We start from the raw sequence: 24,363 nt of genomic DNA on the forward strand, positions 1-24,363 counted from the left end.
GAGCAAGAAAGCGAGTGAAAGACAGCGAGCGAGAGACAGGTGCAGAGAAGCGAGACGCAGAGCACGAGAGACAGAAAGAGAGAAAACGAGAGCGTGAGAGAGCGAGTGAGACAGAACAAGAGATATCAAGCAAGAAAAGCAGAGAAAGCCTAAGACAAAGTTATACAGGGAGAAGACGGACAGAAAGAGTAAGTGGGACAGAGCAAGAGGGAGAGAGGGATTGAAGAGAGACAGAGCAAGAGATAGAGAGAAAAATAGACAGATATATATATATATATATATATATATATATATATATATATATATATATATATATATATATATATATGTATGTATAGAGAGAGAGAGAGAGAGAGCACGAGACATACATATGGAGACAGAGTGAGAAAGAGACATAGAATCTATGTTGGGGTCTGGACCGAGACAAGGCAATCCCAGTCAAGGGGTTACATTATTTGTCTCCCCACGAGGCTTGCCGAAGGGGATTTCCTTGTCTCGGTCCATAACCCAACGAAGATTCTTTTTCTCACCCAATAATTTCCTTTAAAGTAAAAAATAACTTCTCACTTTTGAAATATAGTTTACATGCAAATATTTACGTGGTGCATTAATACAAACGTGTATGAGAACTGTGGCGTGACCGTGTCATCTAAGTACACAGTAGTTATGCATGAGCCAAAAAAAACAAAAAACAACACTAAACGTTGCATAGTATTTAAGTATTATTACATTTAATATATGAATGTTATATGAAATTAACAAGAAATAACTAATAAATGTTACAAGAGAATTTTTCATTTTCATCAGATCTGATTTAGAAAATTACGTTGTAAATAATGGAACGATACTGGGCCCACACTTCTGTTATAGTAGTAAAGGCTATGTGTCGACGGATAAATGATTCATTCTGGCTGGTAAGTGCAATATTTGTCGTTAAATATTGTAAGTATATTTTTGATTCAACTGGAGCACAATGGATATGCTTAACAAAATTAGAATAAAGCTTGTTTGACATAACACATTTCTGGCTGTTACTAATTTTTCTGTAGTTGTTAAGAGAGTTGGGAGGCTATGAAGTGTATAGGTCTATAGTCTGTGTGCACAGATCAGTGTTTTCTGTCATAGTTCATTTCACACAGCAATGAGAATTTTGTCCCATCTGTAGCACAGTAAATTTTCAGGTCAGTGTCATTAATTGTTGCAAATAGTATATTGTTTTACACGAAGTATCTAAAACTAGTTAGGTAGCTTTAGCTACATTTAATGATGCTGACCTGAAAATGTACTGAGCAACGCCTGCATATGGGATAAAATTTACTATGCTGTGTGGAACAAACTAGCATAATATCAAAAATCTCGACATTGTATGCATGTGTATCACTGTCTCTCTCTCAAAATGTTTTTGTATGGTGTGTTCTCAAAGATGGATTGACATAAGTTACTATGTTTTTTTGTTATATATTTTTGTTGTTTGATTTTAGAACTACGTCAGGCACAGCAGCAGACAACAAGGGTTTCTTTTTTTAAAAATAGTTCTGAGTGCATAGACACCTTGACTAAGATGACTAGACTGAGATAAGAAAAGTAAGGTTAGCAAAACAGCTAGATTTTTCTGTCGCATGGGTGAGAAAAACAAAATAATAGCCATTTGAAACTTTTATTATGTATTCCCAGCCACAAGAACAGCATAAAAGAATTAAGGAAACATTAATAATTTTCAACAGTGGTAACATCAATAGAGTGGTTCAAATACGAATATTGAAAATATAGTTTTATAAATGTTCATCTCATGAAGACGTTTGATGAGTTTCACTATAAAACGATACAACAGACGACAGCTGATAATATGAAAAAGAAACATTAGTGGGTCAATATTCGAAGCGCAAATAGCTCTGGTCAATTTCACATGGACATCATATAACAGAGCAAAATCAAGACCCATTTATTGATGGGATAGAAATGTAAATAAAAGTTTGGGGTTAACAAAAGAATTACTGACTATATACCATGATGAAAGGAGGGGAAAAAATATTTAATACCGTTTAGACTACCTGCATTTTAAGGAGCCGAGCAGTGAGAACCATTAACTATGTCATCATGTCCAGTATGAACTGACTTGCAGTCACTCTAGAATTAGTATTGGTGTAAGAAAATAATAAATAAAAGGAAAACAAACTGTCCAATATATGGAAATATTCTTAATTGGAACAGCTATCAAATTTATTACATCAAAGAAATGAAAAGATTTCTGATTCTCTACTAAGATTTTTATTGACTAATACCACAATTGTTGTGTCAGTTAACAATCATGAAAATAAACGAAGAAAAGACATTAAGTGTATGTGTGTATGTGTTTTAGATTTTTAACTCATCATTAAAAATTTTTCAGTCACATCGCTATAATATCTTCAGTGTGACAGTTTGCAGTGATGTCAAGCACTGGGGCATCATGCTGCAGATATGGGGCATCATGTTGCAGATATGTAGCATCATGCCCTACCCAGTCACATTATCGTCACCAGGCCAATCAGTCCTAACACTAACCTCTTAATACTAAGTGCCAAGTGAGGCAGCTGCTAGTACCATTTTTATAAGTCTCTGATATGACTCGGTCAAATGTCATTCATTCTTACCAGCATGTACAATACCAGTGCATTGTCTATTTACTGATATGTATTGATTAGGGCTGAAAGCAGCCACAAGTTTTGTAGATACAAACAATGGAAGCAGACAGTACTGTTTTACACAAGAACAAATTTCAAATGACCTTCTGACAAAAGTCGAGGATATAATATATACAGCTAAATTCTTATCTGTCCTTTCAGATGCTACTATTGATTCTGCAGCAGATAGAGACTGGGAATGCATTCTTGTTAAAGTTGTAGACCCTAATAATAAAAGAACAAAACTAAGAGAAACTGAAATATCCAGTGTGTTTCAGCTGTCACAGATCTCAACTGCATGCATTTATATGGTGCAGCTTAATAAAAGTAAACTTTTTTAACAGTCCTGCCTTCCACTATGAAAACAAAGACAAGAGGGTCATTTATACAGACAAGTCAACTTTTTAATTAACTTGCCCATTGTCAACATGTTTTTGACAAAAGTTCTGCACCCCTGTTCTCTCTCTGTGCCATATTATTTTGCTATTGTATTTAGAAATACAATATAATACTATGTACTATTGTTGAACTACTAGTTTGTGGGATGGATCCCATAACTATGGCTACCTTTGTATGGAAAATAATAATAAAGAAAACAAATATTAATAAAACTATCAAATGGGCATACAAGGAAATGTGATGCTATTATAATTAAACAGTGACAAGACTATTCTACTCTTCAATATGGTTAGAGCAGAGGTGGGCAAACTTTCCAGTGCAAGTGCCGCATACACAAATTTACACCCTGTCGCGGGCCACATAGTTCATTAAGTAAAATAATTAATATTTGAAATAGCAAAACCAAAGGTTTTTCTAAATAACATCATAATTAATTTTCAGTTGCTAATATGTTGTTAATATTTGAAAACTTACTCTTAAACTTCAAAAAAAGCACATTTATTTCATAAACAGAGTAACATAAACAGAGTCAGTGCGAATGATGACTTGTTCCTAGGCTGCACGAAAACCCTTGGTGGGCCTCAGGCCGTAGTTTGCCCACCCCTGGGCTAGAGTGTTAAAAACCTGAAAACTTGTATACTATACACATAAGGAAGATATTATCACAATCACAAATAAATCTTATCTAAATCCAGAAATTTTTGGTTAACATAATAACTTTAGCAAGGGATCCTAATATGTGTACAAATACAATTTCAAATATAGGATGATAAGAAGGTATTTAATGTACACTGTATACATGATTATCAGAGTTAAAAATGTTGCGTTAACTAAAATTCCAAAAACAAAATTTGATGCATTTTCTTCAACTTCCAATTATTATTTCATATATAATACTTCACTGCTGTCCACTTTTATTTTAAGTAATGTAAATATGAAAAGTCCCCCTCTACACTGAACAATTTGGAAAAGTGGATACATTGATAGCAGCATCCTCAAACAGTTGAAGCTGTTTATTTTTTGAATCCATGAAATGGCACTCTATCAAGTGAGTGATCATGTCATGTTCAATGCAAATGGCTTTATGTGATTTTTCCGAATTGGTTGGAAACACAGTTTTTGCAATGGTAACTTCTGATAAATCACATTTTCTTTCACAATTGTATTGCTAACAACTAGTGGATGTAATGAGGTTTTTCCTGCAGTAAAGAATTGAACATGGGAGATATAACTTCTATGTTGTCATCTTTTATCCAGTTTTCTCACAGAAGCTGTATCTTTGAAATAAATTCTGCAGTTTGCTACTCAAATTCCTGAGCACTGCATTTGTATAGCATTCACAAGTAGTGTATGGACATGGGTGGCATTTTGAAATATTCATCTCATAAATGCAAATACAGTTTGGATTAATATAGACAGATAAATAACGTGAATTGTGTCTGTAACCAGCACATGTCTTATAACTTAATTTTAAAAATGTACAATGTGATGTAGTTATGTTCAGGGGGGAAAAAAGTAGAAGTTTTCCTCATTCAAAAGTGGTGATGACTGCCATAACCCAAGGACAAAAAAAAGAGCTGATATAGTACTCTAGGAAAAAAAAATACCTGTGAACCTATAAAATGCAACCAATACAACTTCATATCACATATTTCCAAGTTAAAAACACCAAATATATAATACATAAATTTTAATGCATTTATGTTGCCAATAAGAAAATTAACTGGGTTAAATTCTGAACAGGTATTTCAGAGTTTGGCATAAATGCTTAAGAAACATGCACATAATCTCCACCATTTCCCTTATATGAGGAACATGTCTGCACAGGTAATGGTTCTAAAGGAAGTCTTCCTTAGTGAATTTCACAGGACACTCAGAACAGCTGAATACCTACAATGAAAGAACAGTTTCAACAGTTATAATGTTACTGCAAAAGGAAAAGGACATAAATGATAACCAAGCTGCATTGTTTTAAATAACAGTTTATTATTTACTATATTTCTAGAATAGTGATTGAAAAATTTATCACATCTAAAGATAAGAGTTTACCTTTACTGGTCAACTGTGAAAGCAGTAGTCACAAAACAATATAGGATACGGAAATACAGATCAAACTTTATATTTTCTAAGTACCTTTGCAGGGGCAATTCTCTGGAATAATCTTTCATCTTTGGCTACTGGTTCATAAAGGCAGCATGAATGTGTTGATCCTTAAAAAAAATTATATGATGGCAAGAAATGAAGGCAACTGGTAACAACAAAAAAAATAATGTCAACATTAATATGGTCAGATGTAAAAGTTTAATACATCCAAATAAAATTTGTATTAACTACCATTCTAATTACCACATTATCCTTAATTTCATTTTCAGAACAGACATTATTTTCACAGTAGTTGCAACAATAAACTATAATACCCCAATTATAACCAAGTCTTTTCTTCCATTATTGGTTCAAAAAGTATCTTTCTGATTGATACAATCATACCTTGACACTGAACAATTCCCTTGTATATGTTATGAATAGCTGTTTGTGATATTACAGGAATAAATACCAATATTCACTATTATCTCATATTGATCGAATCAGCATAAAAAGGTATACATCAGTGCACACATTTAAAAAGATATCTTCCTTACAAAAAAACCCGAACAGAATGAAATTACTCAAAGTAACAGCAAACCTGATACAAAAGAAAAAGACACCTGTTAAAAAAGAGACCATATAAACGTGTCTCTGGTGGAATTATAAATGTCAAAATAAACATGTCTTTCTAGAAAGAAAAACAACTGAAAACTAAGAAAATGCAAACAATATGATAAGGATACACCCATGGGCTGTAATGGGTGGAATGTGGAGAATATTCATGTTGATCTATAAAAGAAATTAATTTTTAACAAATAAGCATACAAATGTACTTTCCATTATTATAAACATTGTGCAAATATATATGCAGTTTATGAACAAACTATAATATACATTGATAATGGCTTATTCATTTCTGCTGGAGAAAACTGAAAGTGCCAGAAATAATTGTTTTTTATTTATGATTAATGCATTAGGTGGTTTTGAGAGTTCCTCTTCCAGCTTCACATGCCACTGCTGAAATACATTTCTTCAATAGTGGTTAGCAACCAACAAACATAACTTGTTGTCACTGTTACTATGCACAAGATTATTTTAATATGTTACCCAGTATATGAAATATTTCAGCCAAATAAGTACAATTGTAATAACGAATCAGTTAATACTGTCATTACAAAGTTACTATAATTATGATTAAGGTCTTCATAAGGACCAAAATACTGTTATCTGCCACAGTAGATTTTTCTAGACAAAATATTTTCATAGCCTAACTTGCTTAATTTTTGTTTGTGATTTCACCAATTTGTGCTGACAGTAGCATGTGATTCACATTTTCTAAAGTTTCAGTGCACTATTATTATGTTCAAAGATACATGAATGAGAAAAGAAATATCTGACAGTAACTGAGTCACACTTTTCAATGTAGACAAATACAAAAACCTTAAAAATGCTTCTTAAAAATCAACAAAATTACAGCAACATCCTCACTGACATTCACTAATATCTCAAGCTGCTCTAACCTGCATAACAAAGTATATATCTGCAAAAACATTTAAATGGTTATCTTCCTGAGAATTATTTTTTTAATAGAAACAAATTTCTCAAAGTATAGCATTAACGCTTGACAGATAAGGAAACCTGCTACAGTGAAATAAAAGACCATGTAAATGTGTCACTGGAATTATAACTGTAAAATTAAGTACATGCCTTTCACGGGAAAGAAAAAAAGAAGAATATGAGAACAATATTATAATGATGGCTGCACACATGGGCTGTAAGGGGTGGAATCTGGTGAAGAATATTCATTCTAATATCAAAAGATTATTGTGAAATAAAGATGCATAAAAATGTAATTTCCATTATTATAAACATTTTGCAAATAAGCAGTTTATGTAAAAAGTGTAAGATTCATATTGCTGGCAATGTCAGTTTTTCACATACAGAAATGAATAGGCCATTCTCAATCTATGTTCAGTAAATAATCGCTAACAGTTAACAATTCTCATATGACTTAGTAATCATAATGTAGCAAAGTAGCTATACAGATATCAGTAAATTACTATCAGCCAACAATAGCATCACTGATGATTATTTTCCTGCTCATGTAAAAATATCACATGGAAAATGGGAAAAGACAAGAAAAATAACAATATTAAACAGTAACAACTTTAACAAAGTATGTAAACTTAAGCTGCATTTACCCAGGTTCCAATAGTCTGTAATAACACACACACACACACACATAATGTATGTATTAATGAACACATGCACATTGGATAAACTTGAATCAAATACATAATCAGTGGGCACATTTTGTTTTTGTATGAGTGAACAGATTCAGTTTTATCATCTAAAGAATAAGTTAATATATGGTTTAACTAAGCTGCAAGATTGATTATATACTCTATAATTGGAAAATATAGCAGGCATGGCCTTGCATAATAGATTTGATGTACAGTACCAAACCTTAATTTCTAAGATGGCCAAATATTGTAATTTTTAGGTTTCATGTAAATTTTGGGCAAAATATAAATCAATTATTAAAGCAGTAAACAACATTGTTTGAATATTATTTGTACAAATGAAGTAAAAATAAGTTAAGTACTCACAAAATTTTGAAACCCACTGGCTTTCATAAATACCCACAGGAACCCCAATACGATTTGTATAACTTTGTTAGAAATTGAAAATTCCCATTGCACGAGTGTTGTATATATTCTTTTTCGTTGTTTTAGACTTTTGCAGGCCAGGCAAATGTTTTTTTAAATACAAAAAATATTGTTAGTAGTAACAATATAACAAATTTCTTTTCTAACGTGTGTACATTCTTAAAATGAATTGAAATAAAAAAGAAAACAATATGGTTAATAATGAACACATTTTGTTATGACTGAATAATAAATAGTAATTTTAGAAATAATACCATTATAGAAGGTAGTGAACATACTGAGCTTTTGTACTGTGAATAAAGATATGCCACACTTAATGATTTTATTATATGCTGATGAAAGGATAATTTAATGGTAAATTAAGATGCACATTCTGACAAGTATAATTTTACTGTAAATTAACATGCACATTCTGAGATTACATTAACATTAAAAAGTGGCATGATTTATATCATCATTTGTATTGTAACTGATAGATAGCAATTCGAGTCATCGGAGAAAGATGTTTATTTGTTTTATTTAATTTTTAATGAAGCTTTACCAATGTATCAGTTACATAACTATAAGGTTTCCTTGTCATAGTCTATAGCAGGGGTGCACAACCATTCTTGGCCAAGGGTCAGATTGCATTTTCTAAGACCACTTGAGGGCCACAGACACATTTCTTTAATATTATTACTGTTCACATGCCAGATTTCTGTGTTGTTTTAATTTGTCCTGAGGGCCGGACAGAACAAGTCTGTGGGCCAGATTTGGCCATCTGGCCAGGGTTTGTGCACCCATGGTCTACAGTGATGTCTAACACATGCCGAAGACATATTATATTAGTGCACAACTATTAGGCATTAGATAGCTATAGCAAAGAATGTTACTGCACAGATAAAGCTAGAGTATAATAATTTTGATCTATGAACAATAGATGTGTCAATGACGTTTACAATTTCTGGGTGGGTGTAGATATGACATGATCATATAAATCATGTTTCATATGAATAATTCCATGAAATCTTTGTGAAAACCCAGACATCATTCAAAAGTCAGAGCCTGGACAAGCCTGTGGTAGGCCTAACCTAACCTGTGACTATCAACCATAAAGTGGAACATGGATATCATAATTATAAAACATTATCAATATACATAAACAAATTATCTGTACTTTGGTCAGTCCAATTACTCTTAAGTAAATAATAAGTACATTAATAATTTTACCTGTCTCTTTAAAAAGACAAACATGAGTTAGGACTTTTTAAAAAACAAGTAGGGGCACAACATTAGGATTTAACATGGACATATTGCCGTAATGGAGATGCCATTCAAAGAAAAATTTAAAATGAAATAATTACCAAAGAACTTTAAAGAATATAGACTGATATGACTATGTGACCTTATTCATGTTAAAAGCAAGTTTTAAGTAAAAACTATAATTTATGTTAATCACCTTATCCTTGTAATCCATCGACTTAAGTTTCTCTCTGGATGGAAACTGCTTTACTACATCTGCATAAGACATACTGGTGGCACAGGTCCGAGGATAAAAAAATTTTCAGCGCTATTTATCTGCACCATGTCCACACAAACAACAAATGACTCCAATACTGTTTTCAATACATATGCACCATTTCTGTTTACATGGAGTCCATCAAGTGCCAAATGCATACTTCGATCAAACAATGGGTTATAGTCAATACAATGGCACTTATCACATTCTCGGCTTAAAAATGCCATCATTTACTGCAGCACATCCTCTTTGTAAGTCAGTCGAGTTTCAATGCAAAGATTTAAAGTTACTGGTGGTTTGAGGCAGAATTCCAAACATCGACCAACATCGTGGGATTCGTTTCCAGCAGCTGATGAATAAAGTCTCTGTAACAACTGAAAGAAATGCACCAAAAGAATTAACTAAACTAAAACGTGACTAATAAATCTCTGAAAATTTCAGAAAATCACCATGGTAACTGCTGGTATTTGGAAATATAAACAAAATGATCCAAACATAGAAACATCTGCTACCAGGGTTAATTTGTTCAACTCTCAAGCTCTAAGCAAAAATAACTATCCCATTTTGACATCATACGGCAAGATTTAGGAACAATGCACACTATTAAATTTTGTTGTAGCAATGTAAAAATCACATGCAATGGTACAAATTTTCTCATAAAGTCATGTATATGTTACCTAATTAATGTTACCCTCCTCATGATGTTAAACCTGTTTATTTGTGGTATTTGGTGGGTTGTTAGTTAATAAACAAAGCTTGTTGGAAGCCGAGAATATCAAAATCGGTTAAAAGGATGACAAGAATCTTGAATGAAATAAAGCTATTGAAACACTTTCTTCTATATTTGTTATGTTTTTATTCATTTTGTTAAAGAAACATACTTCAACTTAATCCAATTACGTCGTTCCCGGCATAAATCACATTCCAGGCAATGAAATTTAGGCCAACATAACTTGAAAACAGGTCCACATGATTGTGGGAGAATCTGAATTTATTAGAAAAAGAGCATCAGAGTAAGAACAATCTCGCTAAAACATTATGATTTTAATTTGCAGAAAAGTGTTGATATGGACTGTAAAAATGAGATATTTCTGAAATCTGACTTCTCATTATGATGCTAGGTGACACCAAAACATGCTACACAAGCACCATTAATTCGACAGTAAGACCTCGACCCCAAAACATAACAATTAGGGTTCATGTCTTAGACTGTAGGACGACTAGACAATATGGATGCTAAACATTCAAAAATATTCTTGAAAATTATGATGGTCTTATTCTAATTAGAGAGATTATTTGGAATTCATCACTAGCCAGTTCTACTCTGTAAGATCAATATAATAAATTAAATATACAATACAAATTTATAATAGTTCTGCTGCAAATATTGGGCACAAATAATTACAGATGTTTCTAAAGTAAAACTAACAAGTAAAAATACCTTATAAATATGTTCACATCTTTTCCAACATCATTGGAACCTATGTAAAGAATCAGCAGGTCAGGTTTTTGGGCTCGGACAATGTCTAACACTTTGGATTTAAAATTGGTGATATCTACAACCAATTTTGGACCAGGAATACACAACAGGAATAAGTTGGGACGATTCAGAATACCACAGAGTTGCTTCAACTTTGAATCACATGCAATGAAAATGATCAACACTCTGGCAAGTATGCAGCAGCTATGTAAAATATACAATGAATATGAAATGAATATCAACTATTTAAAAGAAGTTGTTGTTGTTGAATTTCCCCAGCTTTCCTCACTGGTTATACTGGCTATTTTAAAAAGACCTTGTATATATCATGTGTAATTCAAAGAACCTTTAATTCCCTTTATTTTGGTGTATGATTGATGGGTGTAATATGGGTATAGAGTATACAGCTTGGCCTTACTCAAGATGTGCATCTTTCAAAAATGTGCTAGCTCCACTTGGTCATTTTTACTTCCTGAACTTCAGAGGTAAACTGTATAAAAAAAGAGCCGATAACTTTTTTTTTTACATGTTATATATTTGGTAATTGATTCATTGCACTTTCAGAAGCTGGTCTTGTCTAGTCTGGCAAAATTACTTTTCCCCATTTTAATAGCTACTACTGATAGTGTACTTTGGGCTAATTCCACAGGTGCTCGACGCGAGCTTGATGTTGAGAAAAAAAATAATCTGAAGAAGAAAAAAAGTCATATAGAGTGACAAAACTACCTTAGATTACCCCGATGACCCGTTCTGACATAGGACCCGCTCTATCATAATATATATCTATCTTATATATTATGATAGAGAGGGTCCTATTTCAGAACGGGACATGGGGGTAATCTAAGGTAGTTTTGTCACTGTGTATGATTTTTTTTCCCCTTCAGATTATTATTTTTTTTCTCAACATCAAGCTCGCGTCGAGCGGCTAATTCAGGCTGATTTTTTTTAGCACAAGGGAGGAGTCACTTTAGTTAGCAGTGTGCTTATATCATGTACAATTTCCAAAAATAAAATTTCCAAAGAAATGTCATCCACATTATATTAATGTAGAATAGAGGTATGCCAACATTCTCTCAACTGTGCATGTTTTAAATGCAAAATAACATCACCTTACATACATCACTCTCTCAAATAGTGCATAACAACTGGTGAGCGCCCCCTTAGGCATATGGGCATGTTCGATTTGTCATTGCTATTTCAAATTGTTACTTTCATACTTCTTTCTATTCGATGCACGTACCATTTTGTTATTCGATTGGGATTCTAAATATTCCGACTTAAATTGAGTTTCCTCTAACCCTTCACACCCTATTTTAGATATTGTGACAGTTCTACATAAGGTAGAACTTTGGTACATAACATAAAATAGCTAATGGTATACTTCTGAGAAAATAAATCACTTTCCTATCAATTTTATGCCGGTAGGGCTTCATGTAACCATTTTTAAATTTGCTAGGTAGCAGGTAGTAAAGTTGCAAGGTAGTACATCGGTACCGTATGCGGTGTCGGTGAATTCGAACTTTTTTTTTAATAGGCGATACGCTCTGACCCTTCACCCCAACATGAATATCAGAATATCTAAAATACGGTGGAAAAGATAAAAGGAAACTCAGACTTTTTCCGACTGTACTAATTCCCAAAGCATCATGTCAATAGATACGTATCTTTCTCCATATTTGGCATGGCACTGTGTGCAGTATGCAATTTTTATTTAATATTTCCTTAAAGTCTCCACATTATTGCCAAATTTACCGAAAACGCTGCGTTATCGACTTGAAGTAGGCGTGACACCATTTTTATTCTATGCAAGCCATCTGGAATTACATCACAATTAATACTTCCAGTTCAGTACCCTACGAATGTAGTTCTAGTCTATTTTTAGAACATTTTTTCCTCTCTGATTTTGGTGGTGATAGAAGAGTTTTATTTATGCATTTTTGGTAGGGATTCAAAGGTAACTGTTTATTCTTGATAATATGAGCTCAAGGTGTTCTTGTCTGTATGTATTTTGGCGACAGTGCACAGTGAGTAATAAGGCCTTGATGATGATCCAGGAGTGAAATCTGTGTTCTGTTTACATGCTGTTATGTTGACAGTCAATCATCTAAAAAAAGAGCAGGTCAACCTTTGACAAGAACTTCACCGTGAAGTCATCTTTGAAGGTATTTTAGATTAACATATGATTTGCATTGATTGTCACACAGTGGAAAGGTCAGTACTGAGAAACAAATGTAGAGAACATGTAGTAAAATTAATTGTGTACTATGTCCATCTATTCGCCCGGAACAGTCCGTTCCGTGCCAGAAATGACTCATTGTTCGATTAGGATTATCTATGTATGTTCCGACTGTGCTGATTCCCAAACGAACATGCCCCTAGTTTCACTTTGATACACGAGTCTATATGACAGATGATCAAATGGGGAGTTGATTTAATTACGGTAATCAAACGTATATACATGAATGTTTGTAATACGGAAATTATTTAGTAAGAGCCGATGTATGGATGTATGGATAAATGTAGTAAGATCCACAGTTAAATAAAGATCCAAAGCGACACGATTGAGATATCTCAGCATGGTGAACAATATACGCACCATTTTCTTTTTCTATAAAACAAGTTCCTGATTTAATATACAGTGTTGCAAAGCACTCCTATATAACGGGGAAGAAATATAAAAATTACGGACGTATTCCGAATAGTAAGTAGAAAACCAAGCCGTGTAGAGTCCGATACGTAAGGAAGAAAAACAAATTGCGATCAACCGAATTATTTGAAATCTTAGTTCAGTACTCATTTCACAGTTGAAATTCAAGTTTAATAATATCTAATCTTGTCAAGCAGTGAATTTAAACTATTCAGCAGGGTTTCACAATTGCATTCAAAGAAAGTATAGATGTAAAACTCGTTATGCTTATCACATGACAATTGCATTCAAAGTAAGTATAGATGTAAAACTCGTTATGCCTATCACATGACAATTGCATTCAAAGAAAGTATAGATGTAAAACTCGTTATGCTTATCACATGACAATTGCATTCAAAGTAAGTATAGATGTAAAACTCATTATGCCTATCACATGACAATTGCATTCAGAGTAAGTATAGATGTAAAACTCGTTATGCCAATCACATGACAATTGCATTCAAAGTAAGTTTAGATGTAAAACTCGTTATGCCTATCACATGACAATTGCATTCAAAGTAAGTTTAGATGTAAAACTCGTTATGCCTATCACATGACAATTGCATTCAAAGTAAGTTTAGATGTAAAACTCGTTATGCTTATCACATAACAATTGCATTCAAAGTAAGTTTAGATGTAAAACTCGTTATGCCTATCACATGACAATTGCATTCAAAGTAAGTTTAGATGTAAAACTCGTTATGCCTATCACACGACAGTGTTCCCGTCAGAAATTTCATATAAAGGTTGTCAAAGCCAGAGCACCTCTTACAGTAAAGACACTTTTGTTTCCGAAGAGGCCTTTTTTGAGATTCTTAATGTTACGATGATATTTTAAAATTAATTTGACAATGAAAATTTACATTCAATATTCAAATTGTTATCAAATTGTATTAAAACAAGTATAATCATATGGAACATAAATCAAAGCAAAGCTAGCAATGTGGACAGAAATGAATTTTTTAATAGTAATCCAGACAAAGAGTAAGTTGACAGCTTCTGTTTTATATGATGGACTGAATACTTTGTACACATTAAATGATAACATGTTAGGTTTATACATGTCAATAATAATTATGAAGTCATGTGTAACATTTATCTTGGAAACAAACATAGTCTACTAGTAGTTCTAACTCCTATCACCCCATTTTACATGATGACTTGAGAAAAAGATCTACTTTTAATTGTAATGTATCATATAGAAATAAGTAGCTAGCACAACCACTTTTATAAGTGCCCAATCCCCATCAAATATTTTTTGTTTTCTTTTAGGTGCGTAGGCACCGATTTAGTTTTCTACTGAAATGATTTATTTACCATTAAAATATTCTTGTGAAATATGCATTTTGTTCATATATATTTTCAGATTTTGTTCTATTTTTCATTCAGTATGTATTTGCTTTGTATGTTAAAGTAGACTAGCTCTAATACGGATTGTATTTCGCAGCTGAAGTAACAGATCCAGGACAAAAATAGAAATATTACTCTTGTGTGTTCTGAAACATTATTCTATTTATGTTCTTGTTATATTTATTATATGTATCAAAGGTGGAAGGGATGGTCTTAAGAACAACAATTTACCTCCAATATATTTAATACAGAACTAAATACACCAGTATGATTAATTTTTGAAGATTAAAATTTGGTACTATGGCTGCAGTGTTTGCTTTTTTTGATGACAAACTTGGAAAAGTTGTACAATATCATAATATGCATTCACATTACACAAAAAAAAAATGATTCTTGTTCATGGTGTATTTATTTTATCTCCAAGTATCATAGCAGCTGATGTAATATTAATGACCATGGGTCTTTTTGTTTTTAATATCATCAGCGCTATATTTCATATTGTACTCACCAAGTCTGTGCACAGCCTCTCATTAATTATTCATTTCACATCAGATCTAAGTTGGTCATGGGATCATGTGTCAGGTAATATGGCAGTTAGTGATAAAAGGTGATAGCATAAATTTAAATGAAAAAGAAATTTGCTTTCCAGGGCGAGTTTAAATGGTTATGCTTTCTGTCTTTTTGGATTTTCAAGCTGGAATGGTAATAATTTTTACTCTTTACTTATATACGATAGATGTAAATCCTTAAACAACTATTGTGAAATGTATTGTGAAATGATACAACAAAGTCATCTTTGGGTTTGTGGCATAGTCCCCCTCCTTTTTTTAAAGCTGGATCACTACATGAAAAAACTGCTAATTAAACATACCTAACAAGTATAGTTTACTGACTTTTAATTATATTTTTATTCATTTGCTCATGATTTGCTTTAAATGATGTCAAAACATCATTTGTGATTGTTATTATCATGTTTGTAAAGTAAAGAAAATATCTGATGAGTTTATGAACCAAAATAACATAGTAATGATGTGATTAAATAAATAAAACATATGTTTATTGTTAACCAGAGGAAAAATGCTTGTATGATGGAGGGAAATTAGGTGTCTTGAAAGGAGAAACAAACTTCAACTATTACTCACAATTATATCAGATCTTTTGATGAACAAGCACATTACAAAGCATGAGAAATAAAGTTACTAAAATTATGAATTGGACAAAGATGAATTACTATCAGTCAGTTTGTGAAAATAATTGCAATAAGAATTCTATGTGGAAAGTTTTTAACAAACTAGGTACAGGTAAACGTTTCACAAGGTCATCCAAGGTCATCCAACAAGATGATCAGGAAGGCTAGATTATGTATGAGAATGTGTATTCAGATAGTGAAGTCGTATGATGTGTATTCAGATAGTGAATTCATATGATGTGTATTAAGATAGTGAATTCATATGATGTGTATTCAGATAGTGAAGTCATATGATGTGTATTCAGATAGTGAATTCATATGATGTGTATTCAGAAAGTGATTAATTCTTTGTCAGGATAGCTTCCAGAATTAAGGAATCATTGTAAACTCCAATCCCAATAAACAAAGAAATTTTCCTTTAGAAAAAATTCCAGCACATAAACTTATTTTTATCTCAGCAATACCAAATGAAAACATTTTTAAAATTTTGCAAACTGTTATGAAAATGTATCCAACAGGCCTACATAATACTGGACCATGTTTCTTGAAGCCTGCTGCAAATATAACATTGGATAGCACAGAATACGTATATAACATAAACATATCCACTTCCCAGACATGGAAATGGGCAAAGGTTACCTCCATTCACAAGTCTGATAGATGAGAAGATGTCAGTAACTATAGACCCATATCTATCCTACCAACTCTGTCCATACTACTTAAAAACAATGTTCATAACAAACTCTAGATATATCTGTCAGCCTATATTTTATATTACTTAAAGCAGTCAGAAGTCACTCCTCTTTGACAGCTGTGGTCTGCATGGCAGATTCACTGTAGATGGATTACTTCCTTGGAACAAGGACAATTGATCCATGCTTGTTGATCTTAGAAAAGCTGTTGACTATGTTGATTTTGACATTCTTACCAATTAGTTGAACATTTATCAATGAGACAATTCATGATGGATTGGTTTACAACTTATCTAACAATGAGAAAGTTGTGTGTCAAGATAAAGGGCAGTTTTTCTAAAGAAGAACCAATTACTTTTGACTACAGGGATCAATCCTGGGCCAATTCCTCTTTCTCATTTTCATATATAATCTGCCACTGAAAATAGGTAACTGTTATTTCATCTGCCAACCTATATGCAGATGACACAACTCTGTCAGATTTCAAGCAGCTAAAAATCAAACCAGAACTCTCTTCAGAGAACCGTACTTAGATTCCTGGTGGAAGGAAAATGGCATGAAAGTAAATACAGACAAGACTAAAGTGTTAAATTGTTAATGATTATGTGCCAATAAAAGATAGCATAATAAAAATAAACATTTTGAATCTTAAGTTGAAAGATATTAGTCTACAAGAGGTTATCCAAGACAAAATCCCAGGGGTGATGGTTGACAAATAATTGCAACTGAATGAACATGTCTGTGTTTATTAAGCAAGATAAGACCTTGTCTATCAGCTTAGGTTAATATACTATAAAAGTTATATGCAGCCATAGCTAGACTGATGTAATGTTACTTTGGGAAAAATTTCTGACAAGAATGTTTTGCAAAATATTTCACTTGCAAAAAAGATAGAGTTTGCAGACTCATCCTAGATAATTATGAAAACATAATGAATGACATTAAAATGTTTACAATAAGTGAATGAATATTTTTTAGAAGACTAGACTTGCCCACAAAGTTTCAAACAACATTTCCCCATTATATCTCAAGAAACTATTTAGAACTAGAATGTTATAAGGCTACAATCCCAATTTAAGATTAATTTCAACTAACAACCTTTCCATCCAAACCATATAAAGAACTCTTTAAAAAATGTTTTCGATATTCTGTGCCACTTATTTGAAACAGAATGGCAAAGGAAAATTAGAGAAAGTACAAATAGAAATGCATTTGATTATAATCAGATTCAATTGATGAAAAGTGGAACCTGCTTGATTTGACAACTACATTACAACTTAAAAGTATAAATTCTCAAACTTTCCTCATTGTTGTTCTCAAACTTTCCTCATTGTTGTCTATCTTAGTACTGTATATGCACAATGTACCTAGCTAGAGCATGTTCTTACAACATTTTCTGTTTATTATGTTATTATATAAATGTAACTTATCAATGTCCTTTTACAAATTTATTTTTGTATATGTACTTTGTATGTAAATTTTTATATAAGAGAAAACCACAAGGAAGATTAGTTCCATGGAACTAATAGTGTCACCCTCCTCCATTAAAGTCTTTATTATTATTATTGGTTCTAATTCATTAATGAAAATTGACTTGTGAATGCAACTGAGCAAGAGTAAATCTACCATACTGAACTTAGGTCATTGACCAATTTTTAACATGTGCATTTTCAGATGCTTGCGCACTATCTTAGACCTTATTTAACTGTTAGTAATGAAAATTGGTATGTAGATGTGCCTCCAAGAAAGAAACTTTATCTTACCAAAATTAGGTTACTGTGACCTATTTTTCTGCATTAGTGAGCTTTCTTATTTCCAGCCACTCTTTCATTACATCCTCACTCTCTTAGACCCTTTTTCATCTGTGCTTGTGAAAATTAGTATTTGGATGCATCTCAAGGAGAGTAACACAATATGCCCAAATTAGGACACTGACCTATTTTTCATGCTCTGGTGACCTTTTGTATTGTTTACTCATTGTTTCCTATTTTACCTTCACATGGAAATTATTATTCTGATGTATCTCAGTGAGAGTAACTCATCCATACCAAAACTAGGTCACTCTGACCTACATTTGTGCTTGAGTGACTTTGTATTTTCAGTTATCTGCTGTTTCCATCCTCAGTATCTTTTACCCTATTTCACATACACTCAAGAAAATGTTTATATGCCTGCATCTTAAGGGGATTAATGCAAACATACTAAACAGGATCACAGTGACAAATTTTTTATACATGAGTGAAATTTGTATTTCCAGCCATTTGTTTGGTATGTTCTTTGTATCTTTAACCCTGTTAATTGTAGACTAATTAATTTTCTTTTCTTACAGTGATAAAACTTTATATGTCGATGCAACTTAATGACTAGTATATTACAGTAAATATTTCCTTACTCTATGTGGTGGCTTATTCACTGACTTATAGACAGTAATATTTCCTTACTCAATGTGGTGGCTTAGTCATTGACTTATAGACAGTAAATATTTCCTTACTTTGTGTGGTGGCTTAGTAATTGACTAATAGACTCAAAACCAATGGGCAGTGGTTACATTCCTGTAGAGACCTGGCTGGCTTGGGTGTGATGGCAACTTTGCAAGGCAGTTGTCTCCCATTTCCTTGGCATCAGTCCTCGATATCACTCAGCTGCTCTGATGCTGAGGGTTTCTGTGTTTATTTGAATTTGTGGCCCGTTGTTTACAATTGTTGTTGCAGTCAGGCTGAATAAGAGTCATACATTTTAATTGAACAAGATTGATCATCTTAGGATCTTGAATATACTGAATGGTCACATCATGGATCTAGACCTGTCATCACTTAAAGTGCCATCAAGTCAGAATTTATGTTATTTGTTCAAATTATAATTTGATTTGATTTTGATTTGATTTTGATTTTTTTTTTAACGTAGCTTTAACAATTTTTCAGTCATATCGCTACGATGTCTGCAGTGTGGCAGTTTATAGTGATGTCTAGCACTGGGGCATCATGCCACAGACATGTAGCATGATGTCCCACCCATTCACATTATCCTGACACCAGGCCGACCAGTCCTAACACTAACCTCTTAATTTTGAGCGCCAAGCGAGGCAGCTGTTAGTACCATTTTTGTAAGTCTTTGGTATGACTTGGCCGGGGATTGAACCCACGACCTCCCACATCCGAGGCGGACACTCTAACCACTAGGCCACCGGAGCGGTCAAATTATAATTTGAAGCAAACTTTGATCTGCCATTGCATTGTTTGATGGTAGATCCAACTCTACACTGGTCTCAGTTGAGAGAGTTTTACTTATGAGTACATATTGTAATTTATTTTATTTTTTAGTGTACAGGAGTGACCATTGCAGACAATGTTGATGTGGGTCAGCATCTTGAACTGTTGCCACTGTCATGTCCACAGATAAGACACAGGATACAGTAAATTTAAATCTGCAGTTTGAAGCTTGGCTTCGGAGAAGGGGTGGAAATAATTTTCCCCTCGCAGAGAAACAAGTCTTACCTAAAGATAGACTTGATATGGCCCAAGATGATGGGACTAAAAAGAACTTTCAAACTGTGACCTTTAATGCAAAGGAAGAAGTTCTAAAACATCTAAGGGATAGCAATCAGAGCAACCAGATCCAGGGACAAAGGGCAGATAATCCAGCCTTACAAAATACCACAGGGAGAGGTCATTCTGTAACAGTTGATGGGACTAGGAATGGAGTAAGTTATGTAATATACTAGATTTGTGTTTGATTCATTCTTGATAAATATATATATCATGTAGCTCACATAATTTTAGTAGAAGGACCATTGCATCACATTTGTAAAACATTTAACATCAAAATGAGTACTTTTCAAGGTACTCATTTGTGTAATGTATTGTGCCAATGTTCTTGTGAGAAAAATATAAACTGATTCACAAAGAAACAGATCTACGTTAGTTATGGTTGAAGTTTATTTTAAATGTGGGCATATAGATGTTTAATTATTCAAGGAGTCTATATTACTTAACTTGAAAAAAAAGATATTTTTTATCTGCAGACCATTTGATCCATGTCTTGTAGCACTTGTATCATTTGAGGTGCTTTGTGAAGATGTAGTTTAACTTGAGGTTTCAGATATGGAAATTTGGACATTTTTAATTTCCACAAGAATATGTCTTGAATGATTGTCCAGTGTATCAATAGGGTGTGTGCTTTACAGGAAGAATTTAGTCCGAGACTATTGCATGTCATTTTATTAACGTAAAAAATCAAACTTGTGCCAGTTTAAAAATGATAAAGTGACTCACTACTAATAATGAAAGCTTGTTTACTTATCCCTTGCTTAAAGAAGGGCAAAGGAGAATTTATAAAGGATAGAGACTTCTTTTGCACACTTAAAACAGCAAAATCACTAACATGGATTGGTTGTCCTGTGTTCCCTTCTAAGCAGACATGTTTTTCAGAATGGTCTGGAAAACCAGTCAAAATGCGGAGTAACGTGTGTTGGGTTTGCTTCTCAAACGTGATAATTGTTTAGGTTATTTTTGTCTCCTTGTGATACAGTTGTCCCAGAGCAAAGTTTACTCAGTTGATGTTTACAACATCATAAGTCTGGTATGTGTTTTGTTTCATATCAGATGCTCTTGATCAGACTTATGATCAATTGTTTGTAGATAAATTTCTGATTGGAAGAACATCAAAAGAGGACATGAACATAGTCTCAAGTTGTAAGAGTGAAAAATGTGAGAAAATTTAATGGTTACAGACAAAGTTATGCATGAGAATAATTTGCTTATTTTTGAAATAGTTTATTTCTACTGTGTAAAGAGAAACATTATGTAAAATACTGTACAAAGATTCTGACCAGTACATTTCAGATGCCACTTGTGTCTCAGGTGATTTTGGTAATTCAGCTTGAACTATAGGTAGTAAATGATGAACCTTAATTACAATGATTGATAAAATTTGTTCTTCCTATTCTTACTAACTTTCATTACACTGGTTTTATTTTGCAATCTTGTTTTGCTAATATTGCCAATAACAAGGCAGAGATACTATACTGGAGCAGTTTCAGAACTGGATAACTTTGTTGTACCATTTTCTTATGCAGGACAATAATGGGGTGAGTAAGAAATTTGTTAGGACAAGTCACTGTCATGGACAAATGTGCAAAAACTGTACTTGTACAGCCAAGCATACATGTGATTATACCTGCATATATCATGGATACAGTTGGGAATAACTCAGCCAGACCTGGATTTATCAGCTGTTGTACAAAAGTGAACATTAGAGACTCTGATAAGCTGGTGTATTAGTAGTCCAACTAGTCATGGATTGATCAGATTCTGTCTAAAAGTGAATGTAAACACACTGACATACCAGTATGCATTAATAACTTAGCTAGACCAGGACTGATCTGCTCTTGTACAAAAGTGAAATGTACAGACTGACAAGCTGGAGTATTCATAACCTAGCTAGACCTGGATTAGTCCACAGTTGTTTGAAGTGATCAGTGCAGATGCTGACATGCTGGTGTATTAATAATATAACTCGTTCTGGATTGGTCCACAGTTGTGCAGAAGTGAATGGTATGGACTCTGACATGCTGGTATATTAATGGCATGGATTGATCTACTGTTGTACAAAGTGAACAGTACAGACCCTGACCCACTGGTGTATTAATTATTTATTTATTTATTTATTGTGTGCAGTGCATGCCCAGCCATTTAACAGCGTCATCATTAGTAGGATGTAGAGCCTGCAGATCACCAGGGAACTTTGTGAGTGGACAGTTGTTCACAGTGTATGACATGGTCTGCAGAGCACCACAACTACAAGAAGAGTTAGTTGCCTGACCCCATCGGACAAGGCTGATAGCACAACAACCCTGACCTGGCTGGAAACGGTTCATCTTGGTCCACAGATGTCATGTAAGGTTGAAGCGAGAAAGGCAGACAGATGGCTCAGCTACAAGGGAGTTATTTATAACATCTGTTGAAGACCACTCATAACTCCATGCTGAAATAGCTGTCACATCCTCCAGCAACAGACCTAACCAGATTGGATGTCTTGAAGTCAAACAGACTGCTGGATGTAAGGTGATATCCATGTGCAGGGGAAGTTTCTCACTGGCATAAACCTTAGCAATTTTGTGGTTGCTTCCTGGCTACAGAGATGTAGAGGAGGAATGTTGCTGAGTACCGGCAGCCATGGTAAAAGAGTAGAATGTAGTGTTTCAGAGATTATGCACATTGTTGTGTTGAGCTGGACATCAGTTAGCTTGGTATGAGATGATTGAACCCAGACAGGAGTGCAGTACTCAGCTGTTGAATAACAGATGGCCAGTGCTGATGTCTCCATTGTCTGAGCACTTGCACCCCATGTTGATCCAGCCAGTTTGCAGAGTAGGTTGTTTTGAGTGCTCACTTTTGCTGCAGTTTTCTTCAAGTGGTTATAGAAAGTCAGTGATCTGTCCAAAGTCACACAAAGGTATGTTGATGTTGGGTCATATCTTATGTGCTGCCCATTGAGGAGGATACAAAGCTCATGGTTTCCAGTTGCATTGTTAAGGTGGAAGATGCTGGAGACTGTTTTTGTTGTGCTTGGCTGTTGGCAAAGGTTTTTGAAGAAGTCCATCATTTCCTCCAGGTCTTTGTTCAGTACCTCCTCAAGCTCAGTAAACGAGAGCAATGTCTTCTGCATACATGGACTTGCATGACTGTGTTCCAGGCAGGTCACTGATATAAACATTTAACAGACTTGGCAAAAGAGCAGATCCCTGTGGGAGCCCATTAGTTTGATGTCTCGATAAGCTTCAGCATTCTCAGATGTGCACTCTGAAGCACCTGTCGTGAAGGAATAGTTTGATAGTCTCAACTATCCAGTGCAGCAATACTCTGAAAATTTTCAGCAACAGCCCTGCATGACGCACTGTATCATATGCTGCTGTTAGATCAAGGAAAACAACTCCAGTTTTAAGGTTCCTCTGAAAACCATTTTCAACAAACATAGTCAGGGCAAGGACTTGATTGCAAGTACTGAGGCCGTGCCTGGTGCATGTCTGCTCAACAGTTATGATGTTCTCCAAGTCTGGACTGATTCTTTGGAGAATCAGGCACTCCAGTACCTTGGAATAGACAGAAAGCAAGGAGATTGGCTGATAGTTCACAGCATTAGGGGATGCCATGCTTTGGGATCGCAATAATCTTTGCCTGGTGCCACAAAGTCAGCGTGCACTTTTCCCTAACAACCTGGGTGTATAAAATGGTAAGTCATACCTTTGTCTTCAGGCCACGATACTTTATAAACTTAAGCAGGATATTGTCATATCCTGCTGCTCTGCCTGATTTGATGTTGCATATCACCTTTTCGAGCTCAGTTGTTGTAAATGCCTCTGAAGTATTTTGATCTAGATCATCTGACTCCCGATGGCAGTATTGTCACCACTCATCTCGTCCTTGATGTCAGTGCTGTTTCTCCAGGGCTGCTTTTGCCATTTGTAGTAAGTGGCTAGCAACAGCATTTGGTTTGATAACAGGGTGGACTTGTACTGGTGGTTCCTGAGCAGTGCCAATTCAGTGAATCAGGCTCCAGCATTTTCAGCTGGAGCCTGTGAAGTTGAGTGACCCTGTAGTTTCCTTTCAGTGAGTGTGCCTGGCAGTGTCCAGGGATTCAGTCAGATGAGCTGT

At 34.0% G+C, this 24,363-nt stretch overlaps 1 protein-coding gene and 1 long non-coding RNA gene across 5 annotated transcripts in view; one reads left to right on the plus strand and one right to left on the minus strand.

Annotated features, from left to right (window-relative positions):
* Positions 1-709: 709 nt before the first annotated feature.
* LOC149801595 (uncharacterized) lies at positions 710-11,277 on the minus strand. Of its 2 annotated transcripts, XR_016420691.1 has the most exons (6): positions 11,213-11,277; positions 10,756-10,998; positions 10,196-10,299; positions 9,255-9,688; positions 5,196-5,272; positions 710-4,952 (listed from the first exon to the last, which is right to left on the minus strand). It is a non-coding gene; the product is annotated as an uncharacterized LOC149801595 (long non-coding RNA). The 2 variants fall into 2 exon arrangements; XR_016420690.1 differs by lacking the exons at positions 10,196-10,299; positions 11,213-11,277 and having other exon boundaries at positions 10,756-10,893.
* A 1,598-nt stretch (positions 11,278-12,875) lies between these two features.
* LOC149801596 (uncharacterized) overlaps positions 12,876-24,363 on the plus strand; it is an 85,101-nt gene continuing 73,613 nt past the window's right edge. For 2 of the 3 annotated variants that reach the window (XM_089955849.1, XM_089955851.1), the window contains exons 1-2: positions 13,152-13,234; positions 20,032-20,411. In XM_089955849.1, coding sequence (XP_089811975.1) covers positions 20,097-20,411 — 315 coding nt within the window. In that variant the 5' untranslated portion in view covers positions 13,152-13,234; positions 20,032-20,096. Of the gene's footprint in view, positions 12,957-13,151; positions 13,235-20,031; positions 20,412-24,363 lie in introns of those variants that run through there. The other variant, XM_089955850.1, reaches the window with a different exon arrangement.

This window comes from Sinohyriopsis cumingii, chromosome 4 (assembly GCF_028554795.1).
Source record: "Sinohyriopsis cumingii isolate HCF-2022 chromosome 4, ASM2855479v2, whole genome shotgun sequence".
NCBI lineage: Eukaryota > Metazoa > Mollusca > Bivalvia > Unionida > Unionidae > Sinohyriopsis > Sinohyriopsis cumingii.